The sequence below is a fragment of the Diadema antillarum genome, unplaced genomic scaffold (assembly GCF_040938485.1).
Source record: "Diadema antillarum isolate AM-2024a unplaced genomic scaffold, OU_Dant_1.0 seq00000674_RagTag, whole genome shotgun sequence".
Classification (NCBI taxonomy): Eukaryota; Metazoa; Echinodermata; class Echinoidea; order Diadematoida; family Diadematidae; genus Diadema; species Diadema antillarum.
The window spans coordinates 2,872,315-2,885,701 of NW_027271580.1; the positions used below are offsets into that span (position 1 = coordinate 2,872,315).

The following is a 13,387-nucleotide window of genomic DNA, read 5'->3' on the forward strand; positions in this document are numbered from 1 at the left end:
CACTTTGTTAATAGATTCAGAGCGAGAAGACAATACCAGGTCAATGCATGTCTTCGAATTTTCAGTAACTCTTGTTGGAGATGTTACTAGTTGCTTCAGTTGGTATTCACAACATAAATCATCTATTTTAGTATTTTCACTCACACATAATACGTTATAATTGAAATCTCCAACAACTAAAATATCATTAGATATCATTTCAATCGAGTCCAATATTTTTCTCAATTGATCTAAAAACATATTATCTTTTCTTGGGAAATATATTACACCCAGTACAAAAGATTTGCTAGATGTCGGCGATATTTTTACCCAGCAAGACTCAAAGTCAATGTCAGTAACATCTGTAATATTGATCACTGTGAATGAAATCTTGTCCGATATGAAGAGAGCTGTACCTCCGTGAGTGTCTTTCCCTGGGCGGTCACATCGCACAAGATTATAGCCATTTATTCGAAGCTCGTTGTCTAATATGCCATCGTGCAACCATGTCTCACTAATGGCCATTACGTCGTACTTAGCCTCAGATAATAAAATGCGTATATGTTCTATCTTTGGGCAAATACTCTGGGAATTTAAATGGGCTATACTGAGTCCCGATGTCTTGCCTTGCAAATTTATATTACAGCGAGAATTCGGGCATCCAGTATCAGAAAACGAATGTCGAGGGTAACTTAATGGGTTGGCAGAATCACGACATTGGTTTACGCTGTTTTCTTTCCTAGTTGATTCTATTGGCGTCTTTGGTTGAGGAGCATTCTCGCAGTCTCCAGGCTGTCGATCCAATTGCCTTTTCGGCAAGTCAAGGCGAATTTGAATGAACGTAGGGTACCAGCCAATTTGAATACCCATTTTACGAATTCGAACCTTCTCTCAAAATTAATGAACCAACAAAAGTGCGAAATTGGCTGGGAAAACCTAACTGGCTTTGATGTTTTGGGTATCTATGATGTAAACTAAGGCCTACTTCGATTGTAAAAGAAAAACAACTATGACTCTTTTCAGCTAAATGATGTCATAATAATTATGTGGGGGAGGGGCACTTTATGGCTACTGTAACCTGGGCCCAGTACAAGATGAAATGACTGGTTTTCGTAATATGGTCATCTTGGTTGTGCACTATACAGAAGTATGCTTCCTTTGCAAATTTCTTGAGTGTTTTGCTACTGTAACCTATGGGACCCCGTATACGGGATAAGATGACTTGCTTTAGTGTTTGTGATATCTCTGTTAAGTAGGCCCTGATATTAACGTTACAAAAGAATTTGTAAGATCATTTTCAGCTGATTCACAGTACATGTATAATGGATGGGACACTGTGGAGCTACTGTCTAGGGCTCTGTGCAGGATGAAATAACTAGCCTTGGTGTGTTGAATATCTCTGATAGGTACTTCTTCCAGTGCAAAAGAAATTACCCGTGTTTGGGGCTAGGCCCCGTGTTTGGGGCCTATGGGGGGTGGGGCACTTTGGGGCTACTGTCTGGGGCCCCGTACAGGAAAAAATAGGTGGTATTGGTGTTTTGAATATCTCTGATGGGAACTACTTCAATTGCAAAAGAAATTAGCCCTGACTCTTTTCAACTGAATAAAATCAATGTTTGTGTGTGTTTGTACGTAGGCCTATGGGGGGTGGGGCCCTTTGGGGCTACTGTCTAGGGCCCCGTACAGGATAAAATAGCTGGCATTGGTGTTTTGGATATCTCTGATGGGAACTACTTCCATTGCAAAAGAAATTAGCCTTGACCCTTTTCAGCTGAATAACACCATATTTCTGGGGCCCTTTGGGGCTACTGTCTGGGGCCCCGTACAGGATAAAATAGCTGGCATTGCTGTTTTCATGATAAGTACACCCAAGGGAACAATATCCACCAACTTTTGTCCGTGACCCCCTTCGGCTGAATAAATCCATTTTTCGGGGTCCCTTTTTTGTGGTCCCTAGGCTTACGGTACAGGATGTGACTTGCCAGCAATGCATTTTATTGACCCTTGGACACATCCCTATATGATGAGACCATTAAAAAGTGTGACCCTTTTCAGCTGAATAAATCTTCTGGGCCCCCGGTCTATTCTACCTCCATGATCTTCCATGGTTTTATAAACATCAGGAATACGAGCAAAAGCAAAGCAACACTAATGAATGTCCTTTTGTTTCTTCCTCAAAAGTATATCTGTATAACTATCATTTTTATGTTTGATAGCATGTCAATGACAATGTCATTAAAATCATTTACTAGTACAATTATTTCATCTTTTCTTTTCTGTCTTTTTTTTTCTCTCTCTCTCTCTTCTTTTTTTGTGTGTGTGTAGTCATTCTTGAATCACGTTGACGCGCGCCCTCTATAGGTTGTTTCTTGACAGTATCTCTTTTCGATCAGGCAGCCGTACGACGTGAAAATGGTAATGAGAGATGTCAGGAAAATCCGTAATATCCATCGCAATCTGAAATGGATATCATGGACTGTCTATAAATCATGATGAATGAACTTTTAAGTTCTCCAAGAATGAGATATTTGAAATTATGACAGCCTTTTTCGAAGATGCAATGGTCTGAATTTTTAGGAAATGGTACCGACTGTGTTTCAATGTAACCACACTGGCTGTACTAGGCCTATAGAGTATCTAATGAGAAAGCCAACACCGTAGTCAGACGTAGTTGACAATATGTGGGACTGTACTAAGTAATAACGTGTGTACTTTCTGAGCTGGCTGCTAGCTAGCTGCTGTGACTTGTGTTTATCTTGTAGGTTTTCTGTTGCCGATAACTACACTTTACACAAATTGCCCTCATTCCAGTCTACACTCGTATCAGCTCACAACCAAACCTCAAGAAGTGCCGTTTTATAACGATGCATTAAATGCACAAGTCCACAACAGAACCGCTAGGGCGGGCGCTGTCATGCGATCGTGCATTTGTGGTATGATCGCGGACGTGGAGTCGCTTTCTCCCCTTGCCTTGCCTTGGTTCCATGACATTTGCTCCTTCGACATGAAATATCTGCAAGCTCAGCCAAACAAATTCTCCCCACGAACATAACTCTAGTCGCCTAGAAATCTCACTAAGTTTTAATCCTAATCCTCACATCAAACTAATTAAACCTAAAATTTACAAATAACCCTATCACTACCTTTGACCGAAAGATTGATCTGCATCTTGTCGTATCAGGAATATGTTCTGCTAACAGTTAACAATAGAGACCGAGTGCAACTTCTAGCTGCGTCTGGCGCTGGCTTCACAGAATCCCCTTTTGACTTAGTTTTGTGCGGAGGAGCGAGAGCCGTAAAAGTAAAAAATGATGAATTCAACAAACCTCAATGTCATCCTTGGCCTTAATTGTTACCCTGGCCTGTAAGTGGCTTTAGAAAAAAAAAATAGTACGTGCCGCATGCCAATTGCCATTTGTTTGTTTTTGTTTTATCATTGTTTTTGCTTGTTAGCTGATGAGACCCAGAAGTGGCACTAGAAATATAAACTAGCCCCCCTTTTTTTTTACCCCGAAGTGGCACTAGGAAAAAAAAATAATAAAAAGGAGAGAATGTGTTGAAGCTTTTTGCCGCATGCCAATTGCAAGTTGTACTGGAGCAATTCCTTCGTGCAAGCTGATGAAAACTTAAAGTGGGAGTGGGGGTAAGGGCCTTTTTTTTTTTTGCTTGTTAGCTGATGAAAGCTGGAAATGGCACCAGAAATATAAACTGGGCTCCCCCCCCCCCCCCCCACACACACACACACACACTTAATGTGGCACTAAATCCTTGGATGTTGTACTTCGGAGAAAATATCTAATAAGAATTAAGAATATAAGGTGAAGACCAGACCAGGGCAATTGTCGAAGGAGCAAATGTTGTGTCACCCTTTCCCTTTCGAGTGTCACTGAAAAATTCACGCTATAAATTTGGGTAGGATCTAGAGCTAGTGGGTGTAAAGTGCCATGCAGATTGATGAGTTCGATTAGTCATTCGAATGCAAGTGATAATGAAAGGCATTATTAGTCTGTTTGTGACTAGAATTCTACTGTAGACCATACATCATTTTCAGGGATGTTAGAACTAACGTTACATTGTATCAATGTATCACTTACAATATTGGCAGTTGACTGTACACTTGATAGTCTAATTCTGCACTAACTCTACATTCAGCAGCATTTTTGTTTTTTGTTTTTGCTACACTTTACATTTGATAAAGTAGCAGTTGCATGGCAAAAAAAAAATATAAATGAATATTTCTATTATGAATGTTGACATTTTAAATCAGTTATTCAGAATGTGTAATCCTTTAATTGGAGTCAAACTGCACAAAAGCCCAAATTCATTTCATTTATTATTATTATTTATTTAGCATTTGCAAGACAACACAATAACAGATAAACAGACAAAACAAGCAAAATACAAGGATACAAGATGTCAGTCTTTCCCTGGTGCGCTTCCCTAAGTTCCCCTCCTCCCCCCCCCCCCAAAAAAAAAAAAAAAAAAAATTGATTCCTTAATTATTCCTTTTTCTTTTTCTTTCTTTTTCTTCTTTTGCAAGGGGGAAGCAATCACAATCAGGACGAGGAAGTTCATGACCAACCGTCTCCTCAACAGGAGGCAAATGGTGAGTACACACGAAGCAGCCAATGTCTATAAAAGGAATGCAATAGACCAATCACAGCTGCTGTGCAAACTTCGATCCTCTTGTCACGATGACAACACCACCTGAGCTTAATGTGACATGTCCATACCAGGTTGCACTTTAATTTCATTGAAATTACTGAAGATATGAACAGACCTTAGGAGATAAATTAGGAAGAAGCAGTAGTATTGTATGCCCTGCAAGAACTCATTGATGTTCATTCTGTACATATACCAGCATTATAAATGTGTTTTAGAAAAGGAAAGATTTATATATATTTGCCACTGGATTTTACTCTTGAATGTTCGCCTGGACTTTGCTGATTATGACTTTTTGCCTGCCTGGCAGAATCAAATTTTCGTTTATGACAAAATTTGACAGAGTTTTGAAAGCTCTTTCATTAGAGCTGGGAATTGTCTAATAAAGACTACACATACACATGTATCATTATTCTAAGGAATATTATATGTTAATAACATATAATTGTCCAGGCAGATTTGCTCAGTAATTGGAACACATAGTGCAGACAACTGTTTGTACAGTGAGTGTGATATTTAGCCAAAGAGCTAATACTATTGAACCACTGAGCCAATCTTTTCTTCTTCTTTTTTTTTTCATAGTACATTGTATGTGTATTATTATTGATATATAATAACTCTATTATTAATATTTTCTGTTGAGGTCGTTGATGTGATCCACCCTGGTCAAGCCACTGTGAAGAAGACAGAAATTCGTGAGCGCCTGGCCCAGGTCTACAAGACTACACCTGATGTCATCTTTGCCTTTGGCTTCCACACACAATTTGGAGGTGGCCGCACATCTGGCTTTGCCCTCATCTACGACACGCTGGACTACGCCAAGAAATACGAACCCAAGTACAGACTGGCAAGGGTAAGTACAAATCATAAATTTTGGCTTTAGAGCTGATTAAAGTGATTCCCTGTGAAGTGTACCTACAGCAAAGCATTGCCAAATGTGCATGCATTGACTTGGACAAATAACACTGTAATGTGAATATCAGCTGCCTTGAAGTTGATCTTAAAGTTATGAAATTGGCATCCTTAGTATTTATACAAGTGTACATACATGTGTAAAATTGTACTGATAAGATGCTGAGATGGAAACAAAGAGGATACCAGGGGTTTCAGTTCCCCATGTGAGTTCTGGCAGCAACTGTACCCATGTTCTATGAAATTAGCTTTGGATACATTTTGTTTTGTTTGGGTTTTTAGCTCACCTGAGCCAAAGGCTCAAGTGAGCTATTGCCATCGCCCTTCGTCGTCGTCGTGCGTCGTCCGTCGTCCGTCGTCCGTCGTCCGTCGTGCGTCGTGCGTAAACTTTTTACATTTTCATCTTCTTCTTGAAAACCCCAAGACCGATTTTCATCAAACTTGGCAGGTAGCATCCCTAGGGGGTTAGGAACTCAATTTGTTAAAATGGGCACCATGCCCCGCCCAGGGGGCCCCCAGGGGGGCCCAAACCCCCCAAAATTAAGGAATCTGTAAAAATCTTCTTCTCTAGAACCAGAAGTGATAGAGCTAAGTTAATACTATGAGTTAGTACATTGATGACTGTAGTTTCAAGTTTGTTCATGGCAGAATCAGGGGTGCCCCCCTTGGGACCCAGGGGAGGGGGGTGGGGAAGGGTTCTAATGGGGCCTAAATTGTACATTTTCATCTTCTTCTTGAGAACCCCATGACCCATTTTCACCAAACTTGGCAGGTAGCATCCCTAGGGGGTTAGGAACTCAATTTGTTAAAATGGGCACCATGCCCCACCCAGGGGGCCCTCAGGGGGCCCAAGCCCCCCAAAATTAAGGATTCTGCAAAAATCTTTTTCTCTAGAACCAGAAGTGATAGTGCTTAGTTAATACTATGAGTTAGTACATTGATGACTGTAGTTTCAAGTTTGTTCATGGCAGAATCAGGGGTGCCCCCCTTGGGACCCAGGGGAGGGGGTGAGGAGGGGTCCTAATGGGGCCTAAATTGTACATTTTTATCGTCGTCTTGAGAACCCCATGACCCATTTTCACCAAACTTGGCAGGTAGCATCCCTAGGGGGTTAGGATCTCAATTTGTTAAAATGGGCACCATGCCCCACCCAGGGGGCCCCCAGGGGTCCCAAACCCCCCAAATGAAGGAATCTTTATAAATCTTCTCTAGAATCAGAAGTTATAGAGCTGAGATAATACTATGAGTGAGTACATTAATGACTGTAGTTTCAAGTTTGTTCATAGGAGATCCAGGGGTGCCCCTCTTGGGTGGGGGGGGGGGGGTGGTTGGAAGGGTCCAAATGGGGGCCTGAATTGTACATTTTCATCTTCTTCCTGAAAACCTCATGATGGATTTTTGTCAAACTTGGCACGTAGCATCCCTAGGGGGTCAGGATCTCAATTTATCAAAATGGGCACCATGCCCCACCCAGAGGGCCCCAGGGGGCCCCAATCCCCCCAAATTAAGGAATCTTAAAAAAATTGGGCCTTTATTGTACATTTTCATCTTCTACTTGAGAATGCCTGGTCAAATTTTGGTGGAGCTGTAAATAATTTAGATTAGTGACTGCGTGAAAGGTGAACTTGCGATACTCAGGTGAGCGCTAGACCCGCGGGTCTCTTGTTTTTTTCTTAGCATGGCAAAGACAAGTGTGTTACTGAATAGTGAATGATAAGCATACACTTGATAATTGTCACAATGAATTAGTGAACATGTACAAAAATTTGACACACTCATCGAGACCTATGGTTTTGCCAAAACAATACATGCACGCTTTGACATCCTCATGTGTGAGTTACGTGACTTTGACAAAACAGTGGGTGTAGTGAAGATCGTTAGTCCTCTAGATACATGTATGTTTAGGTAGTTTTGCCAAAACAATGCCAAACAAAACGGTGATGATTTTGCTGGCAACCGTGTATCGAGATAAAATCCCTGATATTTTGAAAAAGAAAACAACATATTTGAGTGTGTGTAATTACTAAAAAAAATTACATTACTCATGTGCTAATTAGCTTGCCATATCCAAAGCACAAATTGTTAAGATTATAATGATAGGAATGATTTTAGTGTTGCCACAGCTGACAATCTACTAGCATTTGCTCAAATATCTAGAAATTGCACAGACAGAGATACATGGTTTTGTCAAAACACTGCAGTACAGTAGATGATAATAAAAGACGTATCAAAATGCTTTGTCGCTGACAGCACCATTAAGCAGAAATGTTGTGTCCCCCCACCCCCTTTTTTAGCATGGACTGTACGAGAAGCCCAAATCATCATCAAAGCAGAGGAAGGAGAGGAAGAACAGACAGAAGAAGGTTCGGGGTACAAAGAAGGCCAAAGTCACTACTGGCAAAAAGGTAAAAGAAATGTTTCTTTTTCATACTTGCCATTCAGGCATATATTTTTCCCCACTTGGATTTCAGAAGTTGAGATGAATCACTACTTCTCCGACATTATCAAAATTAGAGCAAAAGCAAACAAAGATTAAACTTTACTTTCCAGATTTCTGCTGTTGTATATAATGCTTATTTTCCAAGGTATCGTGTTAGAATAAGCCAGGTATGCTATATGAAACAAAAGTGAATAGTCGGCAAAAATTTTCTTTGCCACACGCAAATAAACAAGTCTGGGAAAATGACATAAAACGAAAGTCATGGTATATTGGTTATGATTTAAATGTGTAAACAGGTTGAATTAATGTAGTGTTTTTTAATGTCTGCATGTGTAACTTGTTGATTTTAATCATGAAAATAAAGTTCAGATGACTGTGGTGACAGCTGGTGGATTTTGAGGATAGAATTTTATGTGTTACCACTTGAACCGTAACTACCAAAAAAGCAATGATCTGTGATTAAAAACAGTGACACACACACAGATAGACATACATTGTATGAGCTTGTATGTCGTACCTCTTTGTGTCACACAATACACATTGTGTTTTCATCAAATTTCCTTAACAATTTAACTCGTGGGCAAATGCATGGACAAGTTTATGCCATTTTGAAGGCAGCATTTTGGCAGAAAATTGCTAACCAATGCACACATACAACATTTGAATGAGCTTGAATAAAAAACAGAAATATGCATTGACAATCTGGAAGGTGAAAATAAGTATACGTGTATTTTCTTCACAGTCAAATATTGTGTATCTTCAGAACTTTCATAATTACTCTGATTCATGCGAAGTTCACTGTTATTCAGCATCACTGCATTAATTCCTCCAGAATTCCATTATTGAAGTGTAATTTCTTTTTCCCCCCCACTTTCCTTGTCTTTGCAGTGAGCGGGAACTCCATGAGACGTCGTCAAGTCCCACAAACAACATCTTTTGTGTGATCTTTAAGATGCCCACAGACATCAGTCAACAAATGTGTCAATAAATGACTTCAGTGTAATGTATTTCTGAGGTTCTGTGTTCTGCCTTTCGTATTATGTGTGGAGAAGGAAACGGCTCTTTTGCTGTGTCTTTGCTGGTGGTGATGTCGTGTGTCAAAGTTTAGTGCGCTAAGAAAGTTCAGTGCAATCACAGCATCATTTCTACGACACAATTTTGCTGATTAAATAGGATATGATACACTGCATATGTTCAACAGGACACATTGTGCATCAGATATCTGTAGTACAGGGGAAACTCGGTATAACGAACACTGCTATAACGAGATATCGGTTATTACGAGGAAATTTTCCCGGTCCCAAACTTCCTTCTACACAAATCTATGTAAAATGCTACTCTTATAGCGAGATCGGCTATAACGAAATAACTGCTATAACGAGATAAATTTTGTGATTTCCAAACAAAGAAAAACGTAGCCAATCAAACCTGTTATAGTGAGGTAAAGCAAAATGTCTTCGGGTAAAGCTTTACTTCGCCTGTGCTATCATGTTCCGAGATTTTAAAGCTCGATGCGCCAAAAACTGCCTTGTACATACATATTTTCTTCAGTTCACTCTACAGCTAGCACCGCATGTTGTACGTGTATGTGTGTGTGTGCGCGCACTGATACATGCAGAAAATGTGGTGGGCCAGACGGCCGTATACATGACATCATCACGACGTTTAGCAAGTGTGAGGCAATCTGATGCGGTGATTGGCTTTCTACATATAGGGAATTCCCCAAGTTCACACACATGCAGTCATAATGTACATACAGAATGTGTCACACACACACATACACAGCATTGTGCAGACCATATTCAAGCTTTCCACACACAACACACACCCATACCATAACCACATACCAACCCACAGACGATCTTCACACAATCGCAAGCTATATAGATTTACAAATTCAAACATCTGCAATTAATAAGAAAAACATTCTTGATATCGGATTTCATTGGCAAAAAAAAAAAAAATCTTCTTACCCATAAAGGTGAGTAATTACCTCACACACATTACCAAGTTATCAGTATTGATTGAAAAATGATGGGTAGTCCCACATGTGCAAATTAATGTCTTTATGTTATGCTTTCTTTTATGCCTACTGATATAACGAGATATTGGCTATAACGAGGAAAACGACTCGGTCCCGACCATCTCGTTATATCGAGTTTCCACTGTATAAACACTAAGGCCTGGAATGCACGAAGGTGGTACACGCGTACAATCTTTGTCCATGGTTTTAACCATGGACAAATCGTAGTTTTGTATGAGGTGCCAAGTGTAGCATGGCCTATTTCATTATGAAATCAGTCATTTCATCAACGAAATGTCATTTCGTTACAAAATGACTGATTTTCATTTCATTACGAAATGTCATTTTGTGACGAAATGACCGATTTTGTAATGAAATAGGCCATGCGACACTTGATGCCCCATGCAAAACTACGGTCTTTGTCCATGGTTTAAACCATGGACAAAAATTGTACCACCTTCGTAATTTCGGGCCCTAATGGTGTCTTAATGAAGGAAGAAAAATACATGTAGACGGGCATCAATATGCAGTCATGTTGTACTTGTATAGAAAATCACCCCCCCCAAAAAAAAAAAAAAAAAAAATCACCTTAACCAATCAAACTCTGTACATGAAAGATGTGTGGATGGAGGAGTCGTTCACTCGTTAAATTCTTGTCCTGTTCAGATGGTGTTCCCATTTATTCATCTCTTTAGAATTGCATATAAATGATGGCGACTGTATGCATGAGTGAATGTCACAGTGTGATATGTGGGCCCATGGGTTTACAGCACTGACTAAATAACCCAGCAAAGGGTAGAAGTTCTGACTTACATCTACAGTCAACCTTGTCAAGTCAAATTTATTTGGAAATAGCTTTAACTTGGAGAAAATTTGACTTAAAAGAAAAAAAAAAATCACCTTAACCAATCAAACTCTGTACATGAAAGATGTGTGGATGGAGGAGTCGTTCACTCGTTAAATTCTTGTCCTGTTCAGATGGTGTTCCCATTTATTCATCTCTTTAGAATTGCATATAAATGATGGCGACTGTATGCATGAGTGAATGTCACAGTGTGATATGTGGGCCCATGGGTATACAGCACTGACTAAATAACCCAGCAAAGGGTAGAAGTTCTGACTTACATCTACAGTCAACCTTGTCAAGTCAAATTTATTTGGAAATAGCTTTAACTTGGAGAAAATTTGACTTAAAAGTGATTAAAATCAATAGAATATAAAAAGGACTTGAAAAGACCTTTAACTTACGTGATTATTCGACTTTTAAGCGAGGTCGACTTGAGCAAGGTTAGCTGTGTTTATACTGTACAATAGACTTCACTGGAATCATTAGGCTGTGGTCACATTTACAACACAACAATCAAGTTTTATTGACGCTTGATGGTCTGAAACGTTTCCATGACAAAAGCTAATGATGCAAAAGTAGATATTAAACAGAAATTCACTGCTTTCACAAATATTTCATCTCATCCGGTGCAAGTGATAGCAAAGCAGTGACCTGGTGCAATTTCACAACAAACCATATATGATTAACGATACACGGTAGTTGAAGGTGCAGGCAAAGTGCCACAGAGGAACTACATGTCAATTTACAAAGCTTTTACTGTCGGAGTAAAACGGTCAAAAACATACATTGTTCTTCCATTTCATGCTGTTAGCTGTACATTCATTTTTACATTCTCTGCTTTGTATGAATAACTGAGAACCTGTGATAAAGGTATTGGTTTACCAAAAATTACAATACATATGTACTTGCAATTTTCTTATATATACAATGTACATAGAAATGTATTATTTATCTTCGAGAAAGGTTGAATTCACATTTTAACCCTACACAATTTACTCTTATTAATCCAATATCATTTTTGAACTTTCCAGCAGTCTCGGCCTATCTCATGCAGAGCTTATTGCATTCTTTGACTTGATGCAATTATTATATAGAGTTCTTTTCATTATGTCGTTTTCATCTGGCTGAAAATGACACTACTGTACTTGAATGCAGTTTACACATCTATGTAAAGAAAAACAAAATATTTACAAAGGATTGACACTCGGGTATTGTTTTGTGATTGTCTTCATAAAATTGAAAACTTCTTTGATAGGAATGATCTGAGACTAGAGAATCTCTGCATTTTTCTTCCTGTGAATTAGATGATTCTTCTCATATACTTTATACAGGCAGCAAAACACAAGACACCACCATATGCTGTAAGATATACATTGTAAGATACTGTAAATTCCATATACAGACATCTTAAAGAAGTGTACACGTATATATGTACTCTGCATGGTAAAATAGAAATTTCAAACTTGAGATTACTACATCAGGATTTTTTTGTACAGCAAATGATAAGCAATGAGTGTAATATCAGTAATATACTACAGAAAATTTTTGACCTCGTTGAAATCAATGTTCCACGATATTTGCTCCTGCGACAATTGCACCAATGAAATATCTGCACGCTAAGCAAAGCAGATTCTACTCACAAGCATAACCCTAACCCTAATCTTAATTCTCACTTCAAACCAAACCCAGAACCGCATCACAACCCTAACCCCAACCCTATGACCTTGGATAAAATAAGATCGGAGCAATCGTTGCAGGGACAAATGTCGTGTCACCGAAATTAAATACTGTATGTGCATATCAAAATGTGACCTATCAGCACGAGCGTCCAAGGAAAAACAAAACAAAACAAGACAAAAAAAAAAAGAAAAGAAGAAAGAATGGGACATTTTCAGATTTCGATAGTGCATGTATCAAATATTACAGACTCCCAAGCTTTTTCATGATATATAATTTGTTTTGCTTTATTTCTCCAAAACCTACCTTTGGATTTAAGATGCAGTGAAGCATGTACATTGTAATAGACAAGAAATTTGAACATGGCAGGTCAGGGGAATAAAACAGCAATATGCCCCAATAAGTCTGAAAAGTTTTGAATTTTGAAACATTTTTTACTTTGAAATTTGTGTATGAGATAAATACAATATAAAACTTTATATTCATGCAAATATTTAGTTGTATACTTTGAACATAATCAAGTATGCAATTTTCTTGGTTTTGATGTCTGTACCATTATACATTGTACTTAAACATTGTGAAATGTCAGGTATAGGCCTATGCACATGTCACACTACATTGTTATGAAACTATATACACATAGATGTACATTGTATTACAATTACATGCCAATGTTTACACTGCAACACCAGACCATATCTCGGGTGAAATGCCATGTGGACCACTTCTATCACACAATGCACATAGTAACATATATATTCAAACAATTTGTTCTCCCAAACATGCTGAATATAATGGTATCTTACATGAAAATCATAATGGGGAGTATTATCATCATATTCAATGC

The 13,387-nt window shown here is 38.8% G+C and overlaps 1 protein-coding gene across 1 annotated transcript; it reads left to right on the forward strand.

Moving 5' to 3' along the window:
- The first annotated feature begins 2,377 nt into the window (after positions 1 to 2,377).
- Positions 2,378 to 9,000, forward strand: LOC139736970 (small ribosomal subunit protein eS24-like). Its single transcript, XM_071647645.1, has 5 exons — positions 2,378 to 2,394; positions 4,520 to 4,585; positions 5,285 to 5,494; positions 7,848 to 7,958; positions 8,882 to 9,000. Exons 1-5 carry the CDS (start codon positions 2,392 to 2,394, stop codon positions 8,882 to 8,884), a joined length of 393 nt encoding a protein of 130 aa, XP_071503746.1. The 5' UTR covers positions 2,378 to 2,391; the 3' UTR covers positions 8,885 to 9,000.
- The last annotated feature ends 4,387 nt before the right edge of the window (positions 9,001 to 13,387 follow it).

Coding starts and splice junctions, on each gene's coding strand:
- LOC139736970 (XM_071647645.1), top strand. Junction 4,586..5,284: donor TCCTCAACAGGAGGCAAATG/GTGAGTACACAC, acceptor TTTTCTGTTGAG/GTCGTTGATGTGATCCACCC. Junction 5,495..7,847: donor CCAAGTACAGACTGGCAAGG/GTAAGTACAAAT, acceptor CCCCTTTTTTAG/CATGGACTGTACGAGAAGCC.